Source organism: Natator depressus, chromosome 20 (assembly GCF_965152275.1).
Source record: "Natator depressus isolate rNatDep1 chromosome 20, rNatDep2.hap1, whole genome shotgun sequence".
Lineage (NCBI taxonomy): Eukaryota > Metazoa > Chordata > Testudines > Cheloniidae > Natator > Natator depressus.
The window spans coordinates 2,819,814-2,842,878 of NC_134253.1; the positions used below are offsets into that span (position 1 = coordinate 2,819,814).

General features: G+C 57.3%; 2 protein-coding genes across 2 annotated transcripts; one reads left to right on the forward strand and one right to left on the reverse strand.

Moving 5' to 3' along the window:
- Positions 1 to 172: 172 nt before the first annotated feature.
- On the reverse strand, positions 173 to 12,791 carry PRIM1 (DNA primase subunit 1). Its single transcript, XM_074935153.1, has 14 exons — positions 12,637 to 12,791; positions 11,678 to 11,835; positions 9,042 to 9,148; positions 8,629 to 8,702; positions 7,808 to 7,944; positions 7,247 to 7,305; positions 6,574 to 6,683; positions 5,777 to 5,868; positions 5,006 to 5,123; positions 4,267 to 4,336; positions 3,460 to 3,560; positions 2,189 to 2,287; positions 1,185 to 1,240; positions 173 to 633 (listed from the first exon to the last, which is right to left on the reverse strand). The coding sequence occupies exons 1-13, from the start codon at positions 12,737 to 12,739 to the stop codon at positions 1,221 to 1,223; spliced, it is 1,248 nt and encodes a 415-aa protein (XP_074791254.1). The 5' UTR covers positions 12,740 to 12,791; the 3' UTR covers positions 173 to 633; positions 1,185 to 1,220.
- A 5,011-nt stretch (positions 12,792 to 17,802) lies between these two features.
- On the forward strand, positions 17,803 to 22,010 carry HSD17B6 (hydroxysteroid 17-beta dehydrogenase 6). The gene is made up of 5 exons (XM_074934988.1): positions 17,803 to 17,974; positions 18,630 to 18,951; positions 19,720 to 19,978; positions 20,381 to 20,544; positions 21,236 to 22,010. Exons 2-5 carry the CDS (start codon positions 18,639 to 18,641, stop codon positions 21,454 to 21,456), a joined length of 957 nt encoding a protein of 318 aa, XP_074791089.1. The 5' UTR covers positions 17,803 to 17,974; positions 18,630 to 18,638; the 3' UTR covers positions 21,457 to 22,010.
- The last annotated feature ends 1,055 nt before the right edge of the window (positions 22,011 to 23,065 follow it).

A 23,065-nucleotide genomic window follows, 5' to 3' on the forward strand; every position in this document is an offset into this window, starting at 1 on the left:
TCCAGTCCTGCACCTAGCTGTAATCCCACCTCTGCTCTTTCCCCTGAGACATGGGGGATCTAGTAATCTTTTCAGATCACTGGATAACTTCCCAACCACGCCCCGTGAACCCAACCAGCAGCCCACAGCACAACCACCACCAGAAAGACAAACCGTCTTCAACAGAACCCTTTAATAGTTTTCTTTTTGCACAAAAAAGTACAAAAGAAGGATGCACAGAGCGCCTCCTACTGGGCCATCAGACCCAGGCTGCCTGGAGTCATTCGACACTCCGAGATAAAGAGCTTGCGAATTAAATCCCGCAGCAGGGAGAGGACTACACAGGCTGCAGCCAGAAGGGAACACTTAAGCAGGAAGAGGGACAATTGGAGTAGCCTTTGATGTCTGGAATAAGTCTGTCGAGGTCAAAATCTGGAAGAGCTGGGCCTGGGGAACCATCGCTTAGAAACGACGCATACAACGGTCCAATCTCACGCATCTGGGGCTGTCAGGTAGCTTCTTCCATTAATAATGGTTTGCCCCAGAGCACAGGGTGCTCTTTCCTTCTGTGCTGGCAAAGGGCAGCAATCTAGACACAATCTCCACTGCCCGCCCCTGGGTTGAAGGATCAGCTTCAGTCTCAGCAGAGTTACCCTGATAGAGAGAAAACCCGCGGGTCATTTTTGCAGGCATCAGCCAGGTGCCGATTCCAGATCCCTGGTGCCCTTGGAATCTATCAGCTGATGAGACTTCCTCCCTTCCTCTCGAATCAGCCAGCTGGGATCCAGGTGGGATCCCCCCGCTCCTAATTCCCACTTTACCAATGGCTCTTGGTCAGGTAGGTAAAATTCCACCTTGCCCTTGTGCCGACAAACAGGGCTGGGTGGGTTAAGCCACCTGCTGTGTGCAGACGAGGGGAGGAACTGACATCAGCTCATGCCCCATCTCCTTGCCTCCTGCAGAAGAAAGCAGTTCTAATGTCTTGCCAACAATCCATGGTGTGGCCTTCTCCCAGCGCGTGCTCCAAGCCCAGGCTCACGCTGGCCCCTGCAAAATGAACATCCTCTCCCTCCAGTAGGCGAGACCAGTTGGGTTTCTCTTTGTTGGAAGTCTGCTGGGTAAAGCCTTTAACGCCAAGAAGAATAAGGGAACTACAACAGTCTGCTGTCCTGATCAGAGCTCTTGTAACGGCTGGCTGGACTTACCAGACGTAGATTTCCCCCCTGGAGACGCCAGAATCCTCAGAAATCTCCTTGTAAATCTAAAGGAAAGAAACACAGGATCTTATGCACCAGAGGAAGCTGCACCTGTGGCTTATTATACTTCTGCCTTTCTTTTCCTTTAAGCCAGTGATTCTCAGACCGCAGCAGTTCAGGAGCCAAATTAGCGCTCAGCATTCCCCAGCAGAGCCGCCAGCATGTGAATTCATTGTTTCATTGATGATGGGTGCTCTATATTCATATTTTTAACAGAATGACGGGGAAATATTGAACGTATATATTCTTCTCACAGCAAAATCACTGACTAGGTATTATTATTTGATCAACTACAATCAGTTATAACACAGTAAAAGCACCCTGATGGGCTAATAATTAAATCATAGTGTTTTAATATCACGTGCTGCGAAGAGCGGCAGGAGACACACTGAAGAGCTACCCGGTCTGAGTATGGCTGCAGTAAGCGGAAGTTTGTGGGCATTAAGACACACAACCTTCTTGGTTACGTTCTCATTGAACGGAGCAATGCAATTCATCCCCAAGACTGTCTGTCCGTAGCCACTTCAGCCACCATGTGCAGGTCCCTGGGTCATTGTTATTAACTATTTGTATTACAGCAGAGCTCAGAGGCTTCGGCTGAAATCAGGGCCATACCATGCTTGGTGTTCTGCCGTGTCTCAGTCCCAAAGAGTTCACAGCAGCTAACCCGAGTTAAGAGCAGAATTGCCATGTCTTCAGCGCTGGATTAACCTGAGTGAAGAACAACCCTTTTATCTGCAGGGAGGACACAACCTAAGGGGAGCTGAAGTCACTTTTCAGGGTGACACAGCTGGAATAGAACCCAGGCAGCTGTGCACTGACCATTGGACAGTATCGCCCCCTCCCATGCTTAGAAGTCAGGACCACATTTCTGCAGGGAAGGGAGAGCCCTGAAAGGTTTCGAGCAGCCTGGAAGAGGAAAAGCCCCACCCAGTCCCCTCCTTGGCCCCTACCGCTCTTCCTGAGAAGCTCCCCTTTGCGAGACTTGTCCATTTCCTCCACGAACCGTTCGAAGACTCTCACGTAAGGAGCCAAGCTGGTTTTCTTGTAGTCTAAAGGACAAAGAGAGACATGTGCAAAGGATCTGCTGGCTGTACAGAGCATGATGCGGGAGATCCTGCCATGCAGCCCCTCTTCCTCCTGTATGGAAAGCCCTGAGAGCCCCATGTTACAATCCCTCACACCTGGGCTCTCAAGGCTGGCTTTATCAAGAGGGGACGTAAATTCAACCTCCATCCAAGCCTGTATCTTAACTTAGCCTTCGTAGTTTCAGTGCTGGTTTACTGTGTCAGGTGTACAGGGAAAATTCCTCCCCCCAGCATTGCTCACATCGCTGCAGTGGGATGCTGCCACTGCAGAATGGCAGTGTTGCCTAGAGGCTAGCGCACAGGCTTGTGACTCGGGAGACCTGAGTTCAATTTCTGGCCCTGCTGGAGTGACTTCCCCTGTGTGTGCCTCAGTTTCCCTATCTGTAAAACAGGGGATAACGTGAAAAGCGCTGTAGAAGAGAAAGGGGTTAATTCTTATTAAAATGCCACTGGGCTCTGCAGCAGTTAATTCACACGTCTGGGAGTTTGGCGCTAGGGTTGGGAAAAATTCTAAAGCTGGGGGCACTTTTTGTTCTACTTTGGAAGCTCATTTTCTGGGTGCAGCAATTTCCAGGAGGTGCCTCTTTCCTCCCCTTTGTGAGCTGAAGACCTCTGTGCTGTGCGCCCTGGAGCAGCTCTGGTCGTTGCATGAAACTGAACCAGCCCCTTGGTTGACGAGTGGCTCTAGGAACACGGGGAACCTGGTTGAGGCCGCTCTGGGGACCGGAAATACTGACTAGGAAAGAGGGGTATCAACTTGCAAGACTGACCGCTGGGTCGATACGTAAGCAAGTCTCCCCCGCGCCCAGACGGAGCTGCCATGCCTGACCTCAGTTGTTAGAATATTCTTTGTTCTACAGCATCACCAACAAAGTTCAGGCCCCACCGGGCCGGGCGCTGCACAGACACACAGCAAGAGACAGCCCCGGTCCTGGAGAGCTTGCAAGCTAAACAGATGAGAGAGGCTGGGAGGGGAAACTGAGGCAGAACACGGCAAAGTGCCTTGCCCATGGGCACAGAGCAAGGCATAGAACCCAGGTCTCCTGTCTCCTAGACCATGCTCTCTTCCGCGGTCCCATATTAAAGTGCTTTAATAAAAGCAGCATCTTTCGGGATGACTGCCTCCAGCCACTCACCCCTGGTGCGACGCTTGGGCACTGGCTCTGCCTCGTTTTCCTTCTCTCCATCCTCCTCCTCCTCCTCCTCATGAGCCGTGTCCAGTTCACTACAGAGGCGGCTAAGAACAAGCAGAGTGAGAGTCCCTTAGAGCTGGCTACCCAGGGCCACTGGTTAGCCTCCAGCCACGATCGGCCCCACCAAACAGATCAGCACAGAGCAGCCTCATGGCATGGCTGCTCACTCGCAGAGCGCAGACCCGGCCCACTCCGCGCCGGACAGATTACTCGAGAGAGGGGTTCCCTGCCCCGCGGTGTAAAAACCAACCAACTGGCCCCATCCACCTTGTGCTGATAAATACTTTGGGGATCGCTTGTTGCTTCTGCACTCATTAGGAGGCTCCATTCCCCCCTACTGCCACCCCACGTGACAGGGGCTGAGTCTCCCACTGTCCCCTGCTCCATTCCAGGAGCTCTGTGTCTCTTTCTTTTGTCTCCCCCCGTCCCTGGATTGGCAAGTGGCTGGCGCACTCTCTCCCTGACCAAAGATCCTCACATTACAACACATGCTAGGAAGGATGAAGTCTCCTCTCCTTCTGGCTCCCCTCGATGGCTGAGCATCTGCCCCATGGGGCAGGGGCTCTGGGTGTCCCCCATTTTCTCTCTCCCCATTTCCTGATCTCCCCCCAAATCAAAAGGGTTCTGCCCGTTGACACTGGAATCCCAGACTGAACGAAAAGCAGCATTCGGAAGTGATTGTGTTACACAGCCAGACAGGCCCCGTCATGCGGAGAGAGGGGTCCCGCAATCCCGGCCCATCACCGGTACCTTATGGTTGGAACGGCGAACGGGTCAAACTGATCCAGCTTCTGCAAATCGATCGGGACCGAAACACGACCTAGGAAAGGCAAAACCAGCATCACTTTACCAGCAGCGTGTTTCCTGTGTCACCCAGAGGCCACAATGAGAGGTCAGGGCCCCTTGGGCTGGAAGCTGCGCAAGAAAGAAGCTAGACAGCCCCTGGCCTAAAGAGCTAGCAACCTCGGTTTGCTGCGAGTCTCAGATGGAGACACACAGCCAGGGCTGGAGAGAGGGAGGGGACAGGGACAGAAGCGAGTTTAGCATAGGGAGATGCAGTCACAGCTCACCATGAGCCCAGGCAGGGGATGGGACTGTCTTTTGGTTGTGTTTGCACAGCGCCTAGCGCAACGGGGCTCATTAGGCCCTGCAAATTACACTGGCCGAGGTGCGAGATGAGGAAGGTAAGGTAAAGATGGTGGGGATTTCTAGACTGCACGGAGACCTGGGTCCACAGGCAGGAGCTGACCATCAGCTCTCTGCCTGAAAGGAAGCTCATGGTCTCCCATTGCATTAGCCAGGGGAGCGTCTGGCAGGGAACTTGCTCCCCACCCTGGTCTGAAACGAGGAGGGGCTTCGGGGGCTGCCGACGGGGCGGAAGGCGGCTGGCTGAGTTTCTCACGCTGGCGAGGTTCCCTACCCGCGGAACGGGGATAACACGACCGCCCCGCCCCGCCCCGCCGGACCTACATCGGCGTGCGTGCATGACCTGTTTTGGGGTGGACGCTGAACGGGCTCTTCAGTAAGTGGCTGACTCCCTTGCTGACGTTGATATCCAGCCGGGGGAAGCAGAACTGCAACATGATCTCCGACTCCGCGTGGGAGGGCTAGGAGCAGACGGACAGTCATGGGCTGGGGACGACTTTTGTGCTACAAGGCCCCGTACGCTCCCTGTCTCTGAGCCCGCTGGAAACGAGTCCTACCCCGGAGATTCAAGGACGTCACCACCCTAGGTAAAGCCAGCGTCCCCGATTCTGGATGCGAACCAGCCACCAGGGAATACCCCTCGCCATGGGGTGCTGTTGGCAGGACAGGCGCTCCCTATCGCATCCCCATCCGAACGGGGCCCAGCGCTGGATTGGGACTCAGAAGCCTGGATTCTATTCCCCACTCTGCCACTGGCAAATCCCACCACCTCGCTGTGCCTCGGTTTCCCCATCAGTAAAATGGGAGGGAACTATACCAATCTTTGTAATGCACTTTGAGGCTGACGGATGGAAAGCGTCAGATAAGAGCTAGGCACTGTTATTATTCTAGGGGCGTGCCCAGATCTGGATACTGCAAAGGCCCATATAGGGCTGGGACAGGAGCAGAGAGTAAGTTAAATCAGACCCCAGAACCTGATGCAAAGAGCACTGAACCTAACGGGAGAAAAAATATTCAATCAATGGATCAGGCCCAAAGACTAACCGTCCCCGACGAGCCACAAAACACCTCGATTCTCTCCCATCCCCAGCTACGTTCTTGGGCTGTTCCTTACCCTGCATTTATCCATTTTGTTTTTCAGGAGCTCCCAGCGCTGGAGCGAATCACGCTTTTTGGGGAATTCCCGCAGCAGGCTCTCTCGAACCGGTGATCAGCTGTTAAGGGGTTACAACAAGGCTCTCCTAGGGGCCAACTCCCCATCAAGGGAACGCCAAAGCTCCAATATTCATAAGGCAACAGCTGGGTCACTCTCCGAAGGGCAGTTGCATGGGGACTGGGGCTCTGTGAAGCACCCCCCAGAGACAGACAAAGGCCCTAGGAGCTTACAGCACTGTGCGTCAATCTCACGCACACGCCTTTGTATTTCTCTTGTGCCAAAGGCAGCCACGAGCATTTCCCATCTCGGAGAAGTGGGGAAAACGCAGCTAAACCCCAGGAAACCCGGACCTGACCAACTGACACGGCTACAGGGCTATTACAATGCGTGTAACGCGACAGCCCCCAGAAGCCCTGACCGAGATTGGACCAGGTGCGCTCTGTGAAGGCAGGACAGGACTCTGTGGCCCAGAGCCCCAGCAGGTGAAAATTGGGGTCACTACTGCGGTCGATGGGCAGCCCCCCAGGCGGTAGCTCCCGCGAATTACAGGCTTGGCCCGTTGATTTCACTGCCCGATAACCGTTTCTCGGCTCCCTTGACAGATGTCGCCCCTAGAGCCGAGCTGAAGGCACTCGGCGCATCCCGCATGCAGAGCCTCTGTCTCAGGCGACCCCAAGAGCCGGGACCCTCGAGTTCTAGCCCCCATCCCCAGAGGCAGCGCTTTAGGAAAGGCCCCGCAAACAGCTGAAGGATATGCTCTGGGACGAGGGCAACCACCTTCTCCCAGCTCTCGTTGCTGCCCAAGATATCCTGGCCCACCAGGGCGTATTCTTCGAAGTACGGCTCCACCAGACTCAGCGAGTTGCTGGGGGAATGGGGGGTGGGGGGAGATGAGAGAGCTAAGAAGCTTGACGAGCTGCCATGCGCTTTGGCAGAGGAAGGCAACACAATGCCTGGAGTTAACCCCGATGCCACTAACACCACATGGCGGGCCTGACGCTCAGCTACTTCCTCCCTGCACGTAGGGCAAGGGGGATCTAAGCTGTATTCTGGGACCAGGCAGGATCCTGCCTGGCTCCTGATTAAGTTAGAGCAGCCCCAGGGCTACTCCAGCATACACTCCTCTCCCTATGGCCCTCAGGAAGCAGAGATTAGCCATAACTCAAGTGCGATCTAGTCACACCCTCACCTGCCCGGTATGCCAGGGGCTGGGCGCAGAGCAGATGAAGAGCCCCTTATGTCTTGCTCCACACCATCGTGGAGGGGCTCCCAGGGAGTCATTCTCACCTCCTTTAAGCTGCTCTAAGCGGCACAGAGGGGCCTGAATACAACCGAGACCCAGGCCCAATGCGCCCCGGAGCAGGGCGCGGCATGTGACTAACCCGGACTGATGTACATGAGATGCCATCCAGCATCACGGCAACTGACCTGATGAACGGGTGAATGGGGTCAGTCAGGTTCACCTTCTTTACGGTTTCGGACCCGCCCTGGGAAGCGAAAGAGGAGACGATTCGTACAGCCCAACCCCTCCCCTTATCCGGAAACCAGGCGCTGAGCGAGGAGCCCAGCGCCAAGCCCCGGGGTGGGAGATTCTGGCTCGAGGGCACCATCTGCAGAGGACCTGAATGCTCACAGCTCCAGCTGGGGTCCATGGTCCGGATCAACCACAGACGCCCTGGAGGTTAGAGCCCTGCAAGCCTGAGTCTGCAGACCCCGGCCTCAGCCTAGCTGTCGCGGGTCTTTTTTTTCTTCTTGCAGTGTAGACGTACCCATTCTGCCTCAGTTGTGCAAATGGGGGGGAGGGGGGCTGCCTCTCAAGGGGGTGAGGATAAAGCCATTGCTGATACCGCAGTGACCGGGGCCAGACGAGCACCTACGACCGACAGGCCCCATACTTGCGTTGCCGTGCTCGGCACAGCCTGGCTTCTGAAGAGAGATGGGAGGCAGCCAGTTTCTCAGCCCACCCCTGCCCCGTCGGCTCCCACGCACCTTCACGAGGGTGAGATACTCCACCGTCGCGGAGCGCATGGCGGACGACCACTTCCGGACGGAGTCATCACACACCCAGCAGTGGACGCCTCGCCGGCCCGAATACACCCACAGGCGGTGCTTCACCCCGAAATCCTCTGCGGGGGGGACACGGAGCAAAGTCAGCGCAGAGCTCGGGTTGGAAACAAGAAGGATCGTACAAGAAACAGGTAAACCTCGGTGGAGCAGAGTTCTGGGCCTCCCGGGTCCCACAGAGGGCCAGGATACATGGAGTTACGTTCTGGAGTCTGCAAACGGACCCGAGGGAGGCTCCAGTTTATTTTGCATCCCACATGCCCTACGAGCCCCCTTGCCCCTCCTGGCTTAGCCCGTACCCCTGTTGGCAAATGGGTTAAAACGAGCGGCATCATAACTGACACAGAGCTGGTCAGGAGCCCAGGGCGAACAGCACCCCTCGGGCTGAGCGGGCAGCCCGCAACCTGTGCCAAAGGACCCCGCACGGCTCTCGCCAACACATATGTGGCCTACATATCCCAGCATGCAGTGTGCCATCTCGACCTGCAATGCACACTGGGACCTGTGGTCTCTGCGGGTCCCACCGCCACATGTCGGGCCGCTGAAATGGTCCCATTTTACGCCAAATAGGAGTTGCCAAGGCGGCTCTCAGCCAGGTGGAGATTGGACTCCCTGGAGAGCGCGGGGGAGGCACCACCGCAGACTTCTGGGACGCGGTTAGGGAGGAAACGGCCGAGCCCCAGCGGTGCCACGCAGACCGGCCAATGGAGCAGCGATGGGCCCCAAGGGGCGCGGCGGGTACTTGCCCACGAGCGCGCGGTCGATGACCCGGATCGCGATGGTCATAAGGGTCCAGCACTTGGAGCAGATCTCAGCGGAGCTGAAAGGAGAGCGGCACGGAGGCAAGGCAGAGTAAGCATGAGCCTTCCACAGGATAAACCCCCATGACCCGGGCACGGCTGACCAAGCAGCCACAGGGTCCTGCTGTCAGAACCATGCCCAGTTGCCTACCCCTTGCTCATAGCCAAGGTGAGAACTCTCTGGGGCAGCGCCTTTGTGACCTTGGGCTGACCCCGTGCCTCAGTTTCCCCATCTGTAACATGGGGTTCCTTTGTCTGCTTCATCTCTTTAGACGGCAAGTAGGTTGGGGCAGGGACTGTCTCATAACATGTCTGTGCCACACTGGGGCTCTCTAGGAGCGACTGGCAAGAGCAAATACCTGCAGCAGCTCCGGACGTCGTCGTAATCCGTCATGTCTATGTCGAACACCAGCTCCTTCTCCTGAGCCTGGAAGGCGCCCCTGTGCACGGCGTTGCACTGGCTGGGCTGCAGAAGGGGAAGAACGGGTCAGTTTCGACGGGCGACTGCCGGTTTGGCCGGGGATCCCTCCACGGGACCTGCTAAGCCAGCGGCGTTGCGTTCACGTGCTGCCAGAGTCGCTGCATCACAAGGCAACGGAGATCGGTCTGGCCACCAGCCCTCGCGGCGGCGGCTGCTACGGGGGATTTTGCGATGTGCTCCCAGCCCCAGGCTAGCACCTCGTCCAGCTCTCTCTCTCGGCCGGCGGGGAGCAAGCAGCGTCTCGCAGACCCCGCACCGCACCAGGGATCCTGCCACACAAATGGCACTTCCCGCACCAGAGCGGGAGTCAAGCTTCCTGGGCTCTAGTCCCAGCTCTGGGAGGGCAGTGTCGTCAAATGCAGGGGCTCTCAACGTTTCCAGACCACTGTCCCCCTTTCAGGAGTAAAAAGAAAAGGAGGACTTGTGGCACCTTAGAGACTAACCAATTTATTTGAGCATAAGCTTTCGTAAGCTACAGCGAGCTGTAGCTCACGAAAGCTTATGCTCAAATAAACTGGTTAGTCTCTAAGGTGCCACAAGTCCTCCTTTTCTTTTTGCGAATACAGACTAACACGGCTGTTACTCTGAAACCTTTCAGGAGTCCGATTTGTCTTGCGTACCCTCAAGTTTCACCTCACTTAAAATTACTTGCTTACAAAATCAGACATAAAAACACAAAAGTAAACACACAAAATCAGACACAAAAACACAAAACATAAAAACACAGCCGCACCGTTACTGAAAAACGGCTTCCTTTCTCATTTTTACCATCTAATTATAAAATAAATCGACTGGAATATAAATACTGTCCTGACATTTCAGTGTACAGAGCAGTATCAACAAGTCATTGTCTGTATGAAATTGCAGTTTGTCCTGACTTCACTAATGCTTTTTATGTCACCTGTTGTAAAACTAGGCAAATCTCTAAATGAGCTGACGGACCCCCTGGAAGATCTCTGCCTACCCCTGATAGAGAACAACTGGTCAAATGGTTAGAGCAGCGGGGCTGGGAGTCAGGACTCCGAGGATCTCCTGCTAGTCCGATGGTGCAGGGGATGGAGAATATGAATCAGGACTCCTGGGTTCTATCCCAGGCTTCAGGATTAGTCTGGTCAAATGGTTAGAGCAGAGGGCCCGGGAGTCTTTGTTCCTAGGTGTACGACTTTACATTAGTCCCTACTGAAAACACAGTTTGCGTGCGTCCAGTTTACCAAGCAACCCAGATCGCTCTGTGTCAGTGACCTGTCCTCTTCATTATTTACCACTCTTCTCTCAATTTTCTGTGTCACCTGCCAACTTCGTTAGTGACGATTCGACATTTCCTTCCAGTTCAGTGACACATGGTCAAGAACCAACTCCTGAGGGACCCCCCCTAGAAACACACCCTCTCAGTGATAATTCCCTATTTACAATTAGTTTGAGTCCCGGCAGTCAGCCAATTTTGAATCCATTTAATACGTGCCATGTTGATTTAGCATCGCTCTAGTTTCTTAATCAGAATGGCACATGGTACCAAGTCAAACGCCTTGCAGAAGTCGATCACATCAGTGGTTCTCAACCAGGCATATGCAGGGATCTTCCGGGGGGTACGTCAACTCATCTAGATAGTTGCCTCGTTTTACAACAGCATTTTACAAAACGCACTAGCGAACTCAGGACAGACTACGATTTCATACAGACAATGACTTGTTTATGCTGCTCTGTACACTGCACACTGAAATGTTAGTACAATATTTATATTCCAATCGATTTATTTTATAATTAGATGGTACCAATGAGAAAGTCAGCCATTTGTCGGTAATAGGGCGCTGTGACACTTCTGTATTTTTGTCTGATTTTGTAAGCAAGCAGTTTTTAAGTGAGGTGAAACTTGGGGGAGCGCAAGACAAATCCGACTCCGGAAAGGGGGACAGCGGTCTGGGAAGGTTGAGAACCGCTGGATTACATCAACACAATGACCGTTATCAACCAAACTTGCAGTCTCATCGGAAAAAGATCTCAAGCTACTTTGACAAGATCTGTTTTCCATAAACCCCTGTTAATTGGCATTAATTATATTATCCTGCTTTAATTCTTTATTTATCGTGTCCCGTATCAACAGTTCCATTATATTACCTGGGAACAAGGTCAGGTCTATAATTAACAAGGTCATCCCTTTTCCCAGTTTAGCCACCTCCCTCTCTGGGCCTCTGTTTCTCCATCAATAAAGAAAAATGATAAGCCACCTCGGTGACCTGCCCTGTCTACACTCTGGGTGCTAGAATCGTACGGCTACCGTGCCACAGCTCTCCCGCTGTAAACTCATTGTGTAGACGCAAGGAACTCCACTTCCCTCAGCATTCATCCTTTGACCAAGCTGAATCTACACCCTGGGTTAGGCTGGCAGAGCTGAGGGGCTCGGGGTGGGGAGGGGTGGGGTGGGATTTTGACGCCCTGGAGCACCATCACTACGCTGATGTCCGTTTAATGCGTAGACCAGACCGGCAAATACTGGATCTCTCAGTCCGGACTCACTCGATGCGAATACACGGCTCCCACGTCGATCTTATAGGGGTTCATTTTCTGCATCTCTTTCTCCAGCTCCTGGGGGCTGTTGAAGGACTGGTACCGCACGTAGATGTCATCGCGCAGCGTGAAGGAGAACTCCCGCCGCTGGAAGTAATTCTTCACCACTGCAAGGGAAACGGCCGCTGCACTTGGGACTGTCTGAGAGCCCTAGGGAGATGCTGGAGTGCGCACACACCCCGACCTAAGGGCCTTCAAGCCTGACCTACAGCCCCCTGCTCCCCTAGCTTGGGGCTCCCCCCACGCGCAGCTCCTCACCCCTTAGATCCCCTTCTTCCCTGCTGCCCCCCCGAAGGGTCCCAACTTCAGGACCTGGGCCTTTTAGAATCCCTCCTTTTACACTTCCCTGTCCTGCTCCCTGCCCCCATCTTCCCCCCACGGTACAAGCTCCCCCCTCCCCGAGCATGCACCCTCCCCCCCATGCACGTGTCCCCCCCATGCATGCACCCCCATCCACCCCCCGCGTGCACCCCCATCTCCCTGTGCACCCCAATATCCCCATGCACCCCCCACCACCCCTTTCGTGCACCCCCTGCGTGCACCCCTCATCTCCCCGCACACCTCCCCACCGCCCCCCTGCCTGAACCCCCCCCGGGCACCCCGCCATCTCCCCGTGCACACACCCCACCTCCCCGGGCACCCCCCGCCGTGCACACACCTCATGTCCCCGGGCACCCCCCCCACCTCCCCGGGCACCCCCCCCGTGCACGCACCCCACCTCCCCGGGCACCCCCCGGGCACGCACCCCACCTCCCCGGGCACCCCCCCCGTGCACGCACCCCACCTCCCCGGGCACCCCCCCCGGGCACCCCCCCCATCTCCCCGGGCACGCACCCCCCCCCCGTGCACACCGCCCGCTGCGTGCACCCCCCCGAGAGCCCCCGGCGGCCGGAGCCCCCCCAGCTCACCCCCGCCGTAGCTGAGCCAGCGCCCGTAGGGCCCGTGGGGGAAGAGGCGGCGGTAGTAGAGCGGCAGCAGGTCGGGCAGGGAGCCCGGCTCGAACCCGGCCATGGCCCGCGGGCCGCAGGGGCAGGGAGCGGCCGGCGCGCGCGGGAACCGGCTCGGGCGCGGCGCACGTGGGCAGGGCGGGGCCGGCGCGGGGCGGCTGGGAGCTGTAGTCCGGGGGGGGGGGCCTCGCTCCGCGGCAGCCCCGGGGGTGCGACGCGAACCCCCCCCCCCCCGCCCGCATTGCACAGCGAGCCTGGGGGCTGCAGAGCGAGCCCGGGGGCCGCTGCGCCTTGCAACCCACCTGCAAACCCCTGACTTCAGGGGCACCCCCCCCGGGCACCCCGAGGGGCTGCAGCCCCCCTCTCCCCCCCCGGGCACCCCGAGGGGCTGCAGCCCCCCTCTCCCCCCCCGGGCACCCCGAGGGGCTGCAGCCCGAGCCCTCTGACTCCAGCGCAACGCAGGGCGCCCCCTGCCACGCCAGCGCCCTCGCCCCAGTCACCGCACGGGCCCCCAGAGGTGCAAACCGGCCCCCTGCCTACGGTGCCTTGCAAAGCCCCTGGGGGCCGTGGGGAGCAGAGCCCCCCGCCTGGCAAGGCCAGTGCCCCGAGTGGCGTGAGGAGCCAAGTCCCGCCTCAGACTGCAGCCCCCCGACTGCGATGCCCGGCGGCTCGCTGCCTGGAAGGGCCACCCCCGTCCCCACTAGGGCGACCAGATGTCCCGATTTTATAGGGACAGTCCCCATTTTTGGGTCTTTTTCTTATCTAGGCTCCTATTACCCCCTGCCCCCGTCCCGATTTTTCACATTTGCTGTCTGGTCACCCTAGTCCCCACATACACAGCCCTCCGCCCCAGTCACCGCCCCCCAGCACATGCATCGTTCAGGGGGGAAGCTGCGGCGGGATGGAACGGGACTGGGCGTGTGTCAGAGGCCCTGTACTGATCGCGTGTCATGGAGATCCTCGCCATCTCATGGGGTCAGGGCCCACGCTCCTCTAGTGCCATATTGCTTCTCTGCGCCCCCCCCCCCCCCACACACACACCTATCTATGCTTTGGCTTGGTATCCGCTATGCTCAGAGCCCTGCTGTTTTCACCTTGCAATCTGTGGCCGTGAAGCCTTTGTGGGGGGTGGAGGGCAGGAGGGGCTCCACAAATCATTCACTGATTGAAGGCTGGGGCCCAGTGGATCGTGTCCCTGCTTTCCCAGGGGCTGCAAAGGCGGAAACTGGTTCCCCGGCCTCCCTTCAGCGCAGCCTCCCTCGCTAACAGGCAGGCAGGAATGAACGCACTCCCCCGGGCTGGTGAACTGCTGGGGGAAAGTTGATATTTGCTGGACCTTGGGGCAGTTAATTATTCATTTCCCCAGCGATAGGGAAGGTGCTGAGATTCCACAGGACAGAGGGCTGGTTGCTGGGGGAAGAGCTGCACCACAGTCCAAGGCTGATCCTGAAATTCACGTGGACACTGCAGATTTCGACCTCTCCCCATCTTCAAAAAAAACAATAGGAACAAGGGAGAGATTTAGGGTCTGCGTGACAAGGACAATACGCTGCGGCCGGACTACAAATCCTCCTGCTTCAGGGCATGAGCCAGCTTCTAACTATCGGGGGGCAGGAGGAAACGGTCTGTGGGAGACCCTGATCCCAGGGAGCACGAGGGGGCAGGGGCCGCTCACTGTGTGTCTGGCCAGCACCCACTACGATGGGGCCCTGCTCTGGGTCGGGGTCTGTGCAGCGCCTGGCACATTAGGGCCCCTGATTTCAGTCCGGGGGGTGGGGTGGGAATCTGTGCAACACCCAGCACAATGCGTCCGTGATCAGTATGCAATCCAGACCAGTGAGGGGCCCCCTGCCCTGCAACCTTGCTCCAACCCGGACTGTTCCCAACCTGCCACTATCCTGCAGGTCACTCCCTGGTGTGTGTGTGTAACTGCAGCCTGCCAGGTGCACCCTGGCTCTCACCAGCCTGGGTTACAATGCAGGGTGACCCTGACCCACTCCCAGTCCCAGATCCCCCCTGAAACGTACATCCTGTGCTGCCCAGCCCCCTCCTGGACAGGGTGAATGTGGTAAGTCTGTTATTCCTTCAGGGGAATAATATACAGCAGCTTGTCACCTGAACCAGAGTTACCCAGACACCTCAACGTAAACACACTGGGTTAGGTCAAACAGTAAAACAAGCTGATTAACTACAAAGCAAGAGGCCTGAAGTGAGTACGAGCACCGAGGCATACAAAAATCAGAAATGGCTACAAGAAAAATAAAGATAAAACACTTCCTAGTGCCGAATTGAACAACCTGTATCCGATACAAGCGGAGTTCCTCACCACATGCCTCCAGCGCACGGTCATACTGACCGAACTCTTCAAGTCAGGCCCCGTCCCCCAGAGTCCAACAGCTGTTTCCTTGGTCTTCTCAGCTACAGAGAATGAGATGGGTAGGGAGAGAGAGGGGGGATTCCCTGAGGTGTTTGTCCCTCCTTTTTATCATTTATGTCCCCCCCATCCCCGAAAAACATTGCCAGCTGAGAACCAGTGGACAAAGCATCTATGTGGAAGGATGTTCCCTGCTGGGTTTTGTCACCTGCATGTACTTACATGCAAGTTTCCTTTTGTTTCCTTCCTTCCCCCTTTGCACCTGATGACTCTGTTTACTGCTTAAATGCAGATTAAGGCAAACACACAGTCTTTTGCTCAGGACAGACCCGCTTGCTGACTTCTGCCAGGACACGGCTGTGGGGTTTGGACTGTGTGTAAATCACATCGTGCGGGGAAAGCGTCTCGCTTCACTTCCAATGCTGCCAAGCCTATGTGGTCAGGACGCTACTGACCAGCAAAGGATGAGTTTCCAAACGATACCTCCCCAGGTGTCCCTTGTACAAAGACGGTTACAATGGCGTGCCGGGTGTGAATACAGGGGTGCATTACATCATGTGGGGGGGGGTTGCACAGTGCCAGACACAATGGGGCCCCCATCTCGGTTGGGGGTGTGTGACTGTGTAATGCCCGTCACAATGGAGCCCCAATCTTGGTTGGGAGGGGGGTCCGTCCAGTGCCGGGCACACTGGGGCCCTAATCTCAGAGAAGCACCAAAATCCTGGGTGTTCCCTTCTGTCGATCTCTAGGCAAATGTTATACCAATAAAATAAAAACGAGCAGGATCTTATTAAAGGGGAAAAGGCCAGATGCCATGTTTATTGTGAACACAGAAAGAATCCTAGTAAGCAGTCAGTTATAGCGATAACATTCCATCCAATTTCACATTCATTCACACACACACGGGTTCTGCCAGGTTGTTATCATAGTTACCAGCCTTAGAGTTGCTCGTACCAAGCCACTGGCCAGGAGGCCTGGACACGAGGAGGGAGCAGGGCCTTGTCAGATGTGCATCTGATGCTCCTGGAAGTTGGTTTGCAGAATCAGACCTAAAGTCCTCAGTCTTCAGGGTCTGTTCTCGTAGGGATCCATCCTCCTGTATTTGCCTCGTCATGCTGTTCTCACGTTTGAAGTGACAGTCAGTCACACAGATGGCACAGCACGGACGGAAAGACAGCATGTTGTTGTCTTGTTCTTCGGCCCCCCGTCCCTGGGTTATGCCCTCAGGGTTATCGGGCTGTCTCGTCCACTGTATTCTTCAGCCAAACGCTCTTATTTTAAGGCTGGCACCTCAATCTTTAATCTTCATTCCTCGTTCAATCATACATAGAATCCCACTCACACTCCAACGTATATCCTGTCCCATCTGCATTTTGTCACCTACCCATCCTTTAACATAACCATTCTAACATCAGTGGGCCATGGCACACTTCAATAAGTCTACTCATCCCACTTGTTACCCCTAAAAGGAAACGAACAAGATAAGCATGCAAGAGTGGGGGGTTCACAGATCTTATTCTGGAGTTTAGGATGTCACGGGGTCCCCAGGCGATGCTCTGGAACTGCTTCCTATGAAGCCAGTCAGGACTCTGGGGAAGTCTCCTCTCTGGGAGCAGCCTGTCTGCAGGACACACAGCTCACCCGGCTCCACCTTCCTGGCTCTGACCTCGGAGCATTCAGCATCCTCTGCCCCTCCGTGCGCTTCCCCCAGCGAGTCCGCTCAGGTGGGCTCCTAGGGAAGCCAGAGGGTCCTGCCCCCCAACTCCGCAGTCAGACATGACTCTCAGCCAGCCAGTAACACAGAAGGTTTATTAGACGACAGGAACATGGTCTAACACAGAGCTTGCAGGTGCAGAGAACAGGACCCCTCAGCTGGGTCCATTTTGGGGGGCAGTGAGCCAGACAACCCCATCTGCCCGTCACTCCTCGTCCCCAGCCAGACCCAAACTGAAACTCCCCCCAGCCCCTCCTCCTCTGGGTTTTGTCCCTTTCCCGGGCCAGGAGGTCACCGGATTCCTTTGTTCTCCAACCCTTTAGCTCTCACCTTGCAGGGGGGAAGGGCCCAGGCCATCAGTTGCCAGGAAACAGGGTGTCGGCCATTCTCTGTGTCCAGACCCCTGCACACACCTGCCCTCTAGGGCTCTGCAATGATCATACACCCTTATCCCACCACCTAGATACTTAAGAACTGCCTAGGGGAAACTGAGGCACCCCCACACTATTCAGAGGAAACATTAAGAACAGTCCCACTTTGTCACATAGGAAAACAAAGTTTGTACCAGCCATCAAGGACAGCCGTTATGTTGTTACTTTTAGAATAAACTCCTTGTCTCTGGATGCTTTTCTCCAATTGGCACAGACCTTGCAAATTGGCATAGACGTTGCACATTGGCAGGCCTCTTTCAGCGAGCACAAACTCAGCAGGCCGAGAGACGTATTTTCTTTCTAATGGTCACGCCAAATCCGGGGTCTGTTCTGGAATCGTTCTTTCTTACATTTTCCACAACATAAAATATTAATTATTACTTTTAATCCAACCCACGCCCACTCCAGCTAATCTGCCTGCCCAGCCGCACTTCCCCGCCTGCAGACTAGGCTTTGATACCCCCAGTCTGAGCACCCAGGAACTCAGCACCGCTGGGATTTCACGGGCTGGTTTTTCTGAATCCCTTTTGGGGCCAGAACAAACTGACACAACCCTTTTGTTTATGCACAGGCAGAACCTTGCACCCTGGCCTTTCCTCTGTTGATGCATTCGCCGCCCCCATCCACTGCTCAGACGCCTGCCCGGGACCTCTGCCCAGCTCCGCTCCACGGGGCGTGGCATGTCCTTCACCTTCGTTGTGTCCATCTAGTCCGAAGGCTACAGACCAGGCAGACCAGGCGGGAGCTGACAGCCAAGGCAAGCGGAGACCTTGCTCACAGGTAGCTGGTTGGAGGCTTGACGGAGCAAAGGGGCCGGTGTCCTCGTGCGTGATTGATACAGGGAAGGGTAGGGGGCAGGGGCTGGCTCAGGGCTGCTGGCTCGGGCAGATCTCAAAGGGACCGTGAACCGTGGTCTGCAGGCCGGCACAACGGCTACCTAGGGCAAATCAAAGGGGTGGGTTCTCCCCGGCTGGCCTCTTGTCCCGGCGTTCACCTCCGTGCCCAGCGGCTGTAAACCGGCCCCAGCTGGGATCTCGTACCGTTTGAGGCTGGTGAATTTAGCGGGGCTCGGTGTGTTGGCAGCAGGGCTCGTTGGGAAACCTAGACTCCCGCGGCCCAGCGGGAGTTGCTGGTTGCTAAGCGCAATTGAAAATACGGCCTGTGTTCAGAACATGGGGGGGCTGAGAGCTCGGGGAAATCGGTTTTATGTCCATAAGGAGTTTAATTCTAAAACCCCAGGCTCCGTCTCTTCTAAAGTCCCACTTGTGTTAGATGCGTTGGGCCGTGGTGCTCATGAATCCTGTGGCCGCTGCAGGCAGGCTTCTAGGCACTCCTTCGGTGCTCTGCGCTGTTAAGCGGCTGCTCCGACCCACCCCAGAGCTGGCTGCATTTCAGCACAAGTCTTGCCCCAGCTGGTTGGTTGGTTTGTTTGCAGTGCGGGAGGATGTGGCTGTACCTGGCCGCCCTGCTGGGGCTGTACTTCCTGCACCGATGGTACCGGGAGCAGCAGGCGGTGGAGAACCTCCGAGAGAAATACGTCCTGATCACCGGCTGCGACTCCGGCTTCGGGCACCTGCTGGCCAAGCACCTGGACATGCGGGGCCTGCGGGTGCTGGCGGCTTGTCTCACCCAGCAGGGCGCGGAGCAGCTGAAGAAGGCGACGTCGGAGCGGCTGCAAACGGTGATCCTGGACGTCACCCGCACCGACAGCATCGCCGCGGCCACCGCCTGGGTGAAGGAACAAGTGGGGGACAAAGGTGGGGCCCCTGAATCCCACCTGCCCCTTTGCCAGGGGCAGCTCTGAGCTCACATGGGCTGGGGCTGTGCTAATGCGACAGCCAGGAAAGGAGTGAAGGGTTGGGAGCTAGGACTCCTGGGTTCTATTCCCATCCTGGGGGGAGGGAGTGGGGTCTAGTGGTTAGAGCAGCAAGCTTTGGGAGCCGGGACTCCTGGGTTCTATTCCCATCTCTGGGAGGGGTGTGGGGTCTAGTGGCTTAGAGTAGGGGGGGCTGGGAGCCAGGACTCCTGGGTTCTATTCCCACCCTGGGGGGGAGGGAGTGGGGTCTAGTGGTTAGAGCAGTGAGCGCTGGGAGCCAGGACTCCTGGGTTCTATTCCTATCCCTGGGGAAGAAGGGGGGGCTAGTGGTTAGAGCAATGGAAGCTGCAAGCCAGGACTCCTGGGGTCTAGTGGCTTAGAGGGTGGGGGGCTGGGTGTCCTGCCCTCCCCCAGGTCCAGTTTCAATGCACCAGTGCTTCTCCGCCAAGGACGAAGCGCCGTCGGCAGCTGCGTTCAAGGCACAGTGATGCCGGATGATGCCAGATAACCTCAGCACGCTGCAGACGGTCCCGGCCCAGAGGCCCAGAGAAATGGCCCTTTAGCAGCTGCCCCAGGCACACGTGGGGGATTGGGGCCAGGACGGGGGTTGGTTTAATTGCCAGGTGTGGATGGACGTCGGTGCTGTTAGGAGATTTCAGATCGAAGGGGAACAGCCTCCCGTCGTGCTCATTCGCTGTCCCTTTCCCAGGGCTGTGGGGCCTGGTGAACAATGCGGGGATCATCGGCTCCCTGGCCCCCAACGAGTGGCTGACCAAGGACGACTTCGTCAAGGTGCTGGACGTGAACCTGATCGGCCTGATCGAGGTGACCCTCAGCATCCTGCCCCTGGTGAAGCAAGCCAGGGGCCGGGTCGTCAACGTGGCCAGTATCCTGGGCCGGCTGGCCTTCTACGGAGGGGGCTACTGCCCTTCTAAGTACGGCGTGGAGGCGTTCTCCGACAGCCTCAGGTACCTGCGAGAGCCGCCTGCTCCCCTGCCCCACCTCGGCCCCAGATCAGCCCAGAAATGGCCAAGTGCAGAGAGGCCCAGGGGTAGGAGTTTCTAAACCAATTTGGGGCCCACAACTTTTGAGGGCCTGCCCTGAAACCCCTTAAAAGAGCCTGAGTCGCAGAGACGACCCTTAGTGCCCGCCCTCAGGGGAGCAGGCTCCTTTGAGGGTTCCCCCGTCGGCCCCCCAAATCCCTAGTCCTTTGGGAAACCTGTCCCTGGCCACTGATTTCCAGGTGCTTTGATTTTAAGGGGCCCCACTCCAGAAGCGTTGGGCCTTGTTCCCAAAGGGGGAGCTGGGGGGGGGGCTCCCGAAATCCGCGGCGCCCGGTGGCGGGCGGTGACGGGCTCGTTCTGTTCCAGGCGCGAGCTCCGGCCCTTCGGCGTGAAGATCGCCGTGGTGGAGCCCGGCTATTTCCGCACGGTCATGACGGATACCCAGCACCATCTGGAGCGCCTGGAGGAGAGCTGGCGCCGCGCCCGCCCCGAAGTCAAGGAGAGCTACGGGCGGTGCTACTTCGATAGCCGTGAGAGCTCTTCTGGCGTCGTGGGGAGACAGGGGCTCTCCGGGCAGGCTCCCGAGGGTGGGAAGAGGGGAGAAGCCAGGCAGCCCATACACAATCTGTCCCCTCGTCTCCCCTGACGGGGACCCCGGAGCTGCTGTGCGGGAGCCTTTGCCTGAATACAGCCACATTTCTGCAAAGGGGCGCTCGGCGGCCGTAATGGACTCACGCGCCGGGTGTAGGTGGGAGAGGCTGCCCTCTGCAGGGCGGAAGCACGCTGCGCGGTTGTGGGGGATCGACCCTACGCTGTTAGCAGCTAATGGAGATTCTCCGCAGGTAGGGCTTTGGCAGCGGGGGCTCTGAGTGCGTTTGAGGGGTGTCGAGTCCTCCGAAAATTTTAGCCTCTCCCCAGAGAGTCAGTTGCTTCCAACTAGGGGATTCCCCAGAGTTATGCCCTGACATTGACTGGAAATCCAGTTCCCAGGGCGTCATCGTTATGTTTAAGAGTCAACCCGCCAATGATCGGAATTGGGGCACAGCTATTGACTCAGGCTGCCTGCAGACTCAGGAAGTCACTGTAACGGTCAGAGCATTTCTTTGCAGCCGCAGGGGTCAAATCTTAATCCCCCTCCCCTCCCACAAAGGGCTGAACCCCTATGGATTGAAATCTGGGGGGGAGGCATGGGACTGACCTCTCCCCCTTGTCTGCTTACAGTCTACAAGCTCATCAGAGAGTCACTCTCGACAAAGCCCAGCACCAATCTCTACCTGGTCACCGACTGCATGGAGCACGCGCTGACGGCCCGCCACCCCCGCACCCGCTACTCCGGGGGCTGGGACGCCCAGTTCCTCTACATCCCCCTCTCCTACCTGCCCACGGCCTTGGCGGACTGGGTGTTGACCTGGACTTGGCCCCGCCCAGCCCAGGCCGTGTAAGAGGGGGAAGGACAAACAGGGGGCATCCCAGGGGGCGGAAGAGGAAGAAGCAGGGAAATCCAGCAGGGCCCGGGTGCAAAGAGCAGCTTTGCCCGTCTGCACCGGGGGGGGCATCTGCACTGGAATTGGTGCCAACCCCCTCCCCCCCGCGCAGTGCAGACGAGCACAGTTCCCGGCAGCTCCTTCCTAAACGGGACTGGATCCTTCTGTTGAATGGTTAAGGGCCAGATCACTTCCCAGGCAGGTGGCTGGGAGGTGCAGGCTCTCACCAGCTGGGGAAAGCCAGCTCGAAAGCAACCGGGGAGGCTACAGCCTTCAGCCCCAGCTGGCCATTTACAATCGTTGGCAGCTCAGCGAACGCCTGGGCCAAGGCAGTGCGAAGCACCCCTAGGCCAGTTTGCTTCCAGGGCCTGTTTCCTTCTGCCGCCCCAACTGCCTGCCTCCACCTGATGTCTCTTGCCTTAGATTGGAGGCTCCTTGGGACAGGGTGTCTCTTTGTTTTGTGTTCGTACAGCACCTAGCACTGCGCGCGGGAAGGGGGGCCTGGTCCCTGACTGAGACCCCTAGCGGGGAGGAGGGTGGGGGCACTACCGTCATACACCGAATAAAGAAATATTTCCCATTGATTCACTCACGCCCTTGGCTCTTTGGTTCCTTGTTTGGATGGGAGCATTTGCTGCATTTGAATAATACCGAGCTCGTCTCACCCCTAGAACTCAAAGCACCGTACAAAGGAGGGCTGGGGCAGGATCCCTTTTTACAGATGGGGAAACTGAGGCACAGGGGGGAAGACTTGCCCAAGGCCATCCAGCAGGCCAGTGGCAGAGCCAGGAATAGAATGCAGCCCTCCCAAGCCCCAGTCCAGCGCTCTAGCCAGTAGGCCTCACTGCCTCCCATTTTACACAGTGACACTTTGTGAGCCCAGGTCCCAAGGGGATTCCCCAGCAAAGCAGCCCCCCTGCCAGGGTTGAGCCTGCGTCCCTGAGAGCATGAGCGGCGTCGGGAGCAGCTGGGACGCGAGCTCCCTGCGCGTGCTGTCATGTGAAGACCCCATCCGCAGGGCAACGGCAGCCCCCTTGCCCCAGCTGCAAGGTGGGTGCTGTCTCCCAGGGGTGCTGGACCCATGTGCATAGTGGGGGTGCTGAGAACCAAACTGGAAACCACTTCCAGCCCGGGGGGGGCAGCTCCCCCGCACCCCCAGTTCCAGCACCTAGGCTGCCTACACTGCGCTGCAAAGCCCCTGAACGCCATCGGCTGCGCAAAGGACCCACCCACGCTGCACCAGAAGCTGCAATGCAAACTCCTGTTCAATGCAAACTCCCTCTGCAGAGGGCACAAGGGTCACTGCAGCTTGCATGGGACTCCCCTCCCGATCCCAGCCCCATGGCCAAGTCTCCCACGCAGGGGAAGGGAGAGGTCCCTGGGCTCTGCGAGACCCCCTGGGTAGCGTAGTGGAGCCGACGGGTGCGTTTCATCGCCCCGTTATGATGAACTCGCACGGCGGGTCGCACAGGCCCACGGGAGGGTAAACGGCTCTCAGCCGGCGGATGGCCGAAGTATACTAGGGAGCGTGTGTGAGCCGGGGAAGGGTGCCGCTCTTGAGGGGAAC

Bases quoted from the DNA above. Each gene is read 5' to 3' on its own strand.
- HSD17B6 (XM_074934988.1), top strand. From the start codon at position 18,639: ATGTGGCTGTACCTGGCCGCCCTGCTGGGGCTGTACTTCCTGCACCGA. The intron at 18,952-19,719 runs GTGGGGCCCCTG...TCCCTTTCCCAG, and splicing joins GGAACAAGTGGGGGACAAAG to GGCTGTGGGGCCTGGTGAAC. The intron at 19,979-20,380 runs GTACCTGCGAGA...GTTCTGTTCCAG, and splicing joins GCGTTCTCCGACAGCCTCAG to GCGCGAGCTCCGGCCCTTCG.
- PRIM1 (XM_074935153.1), bottom strand. From the start codon at position 12,739: ATGGCCGGGTTCGAGCCGGGCTCCCTGCCCGACCTGCTGCCGCTCTAC. The intron at 9,149-11,677 runs GTGAGTCCGGAC...CCCCTTCTGCAG, and splicing joins GAGCCGTGTATTCGCATCGA to CCCAGCCAGTGCAACGCCGT. The intron at 5,869-6,573 runs ATATCCTTCAGC...ACAGCTGATCAC, and splicing joins GGTTGCCCTCGTCCCAGAGC to CGGTTCGAGAGAGCCTGCTG.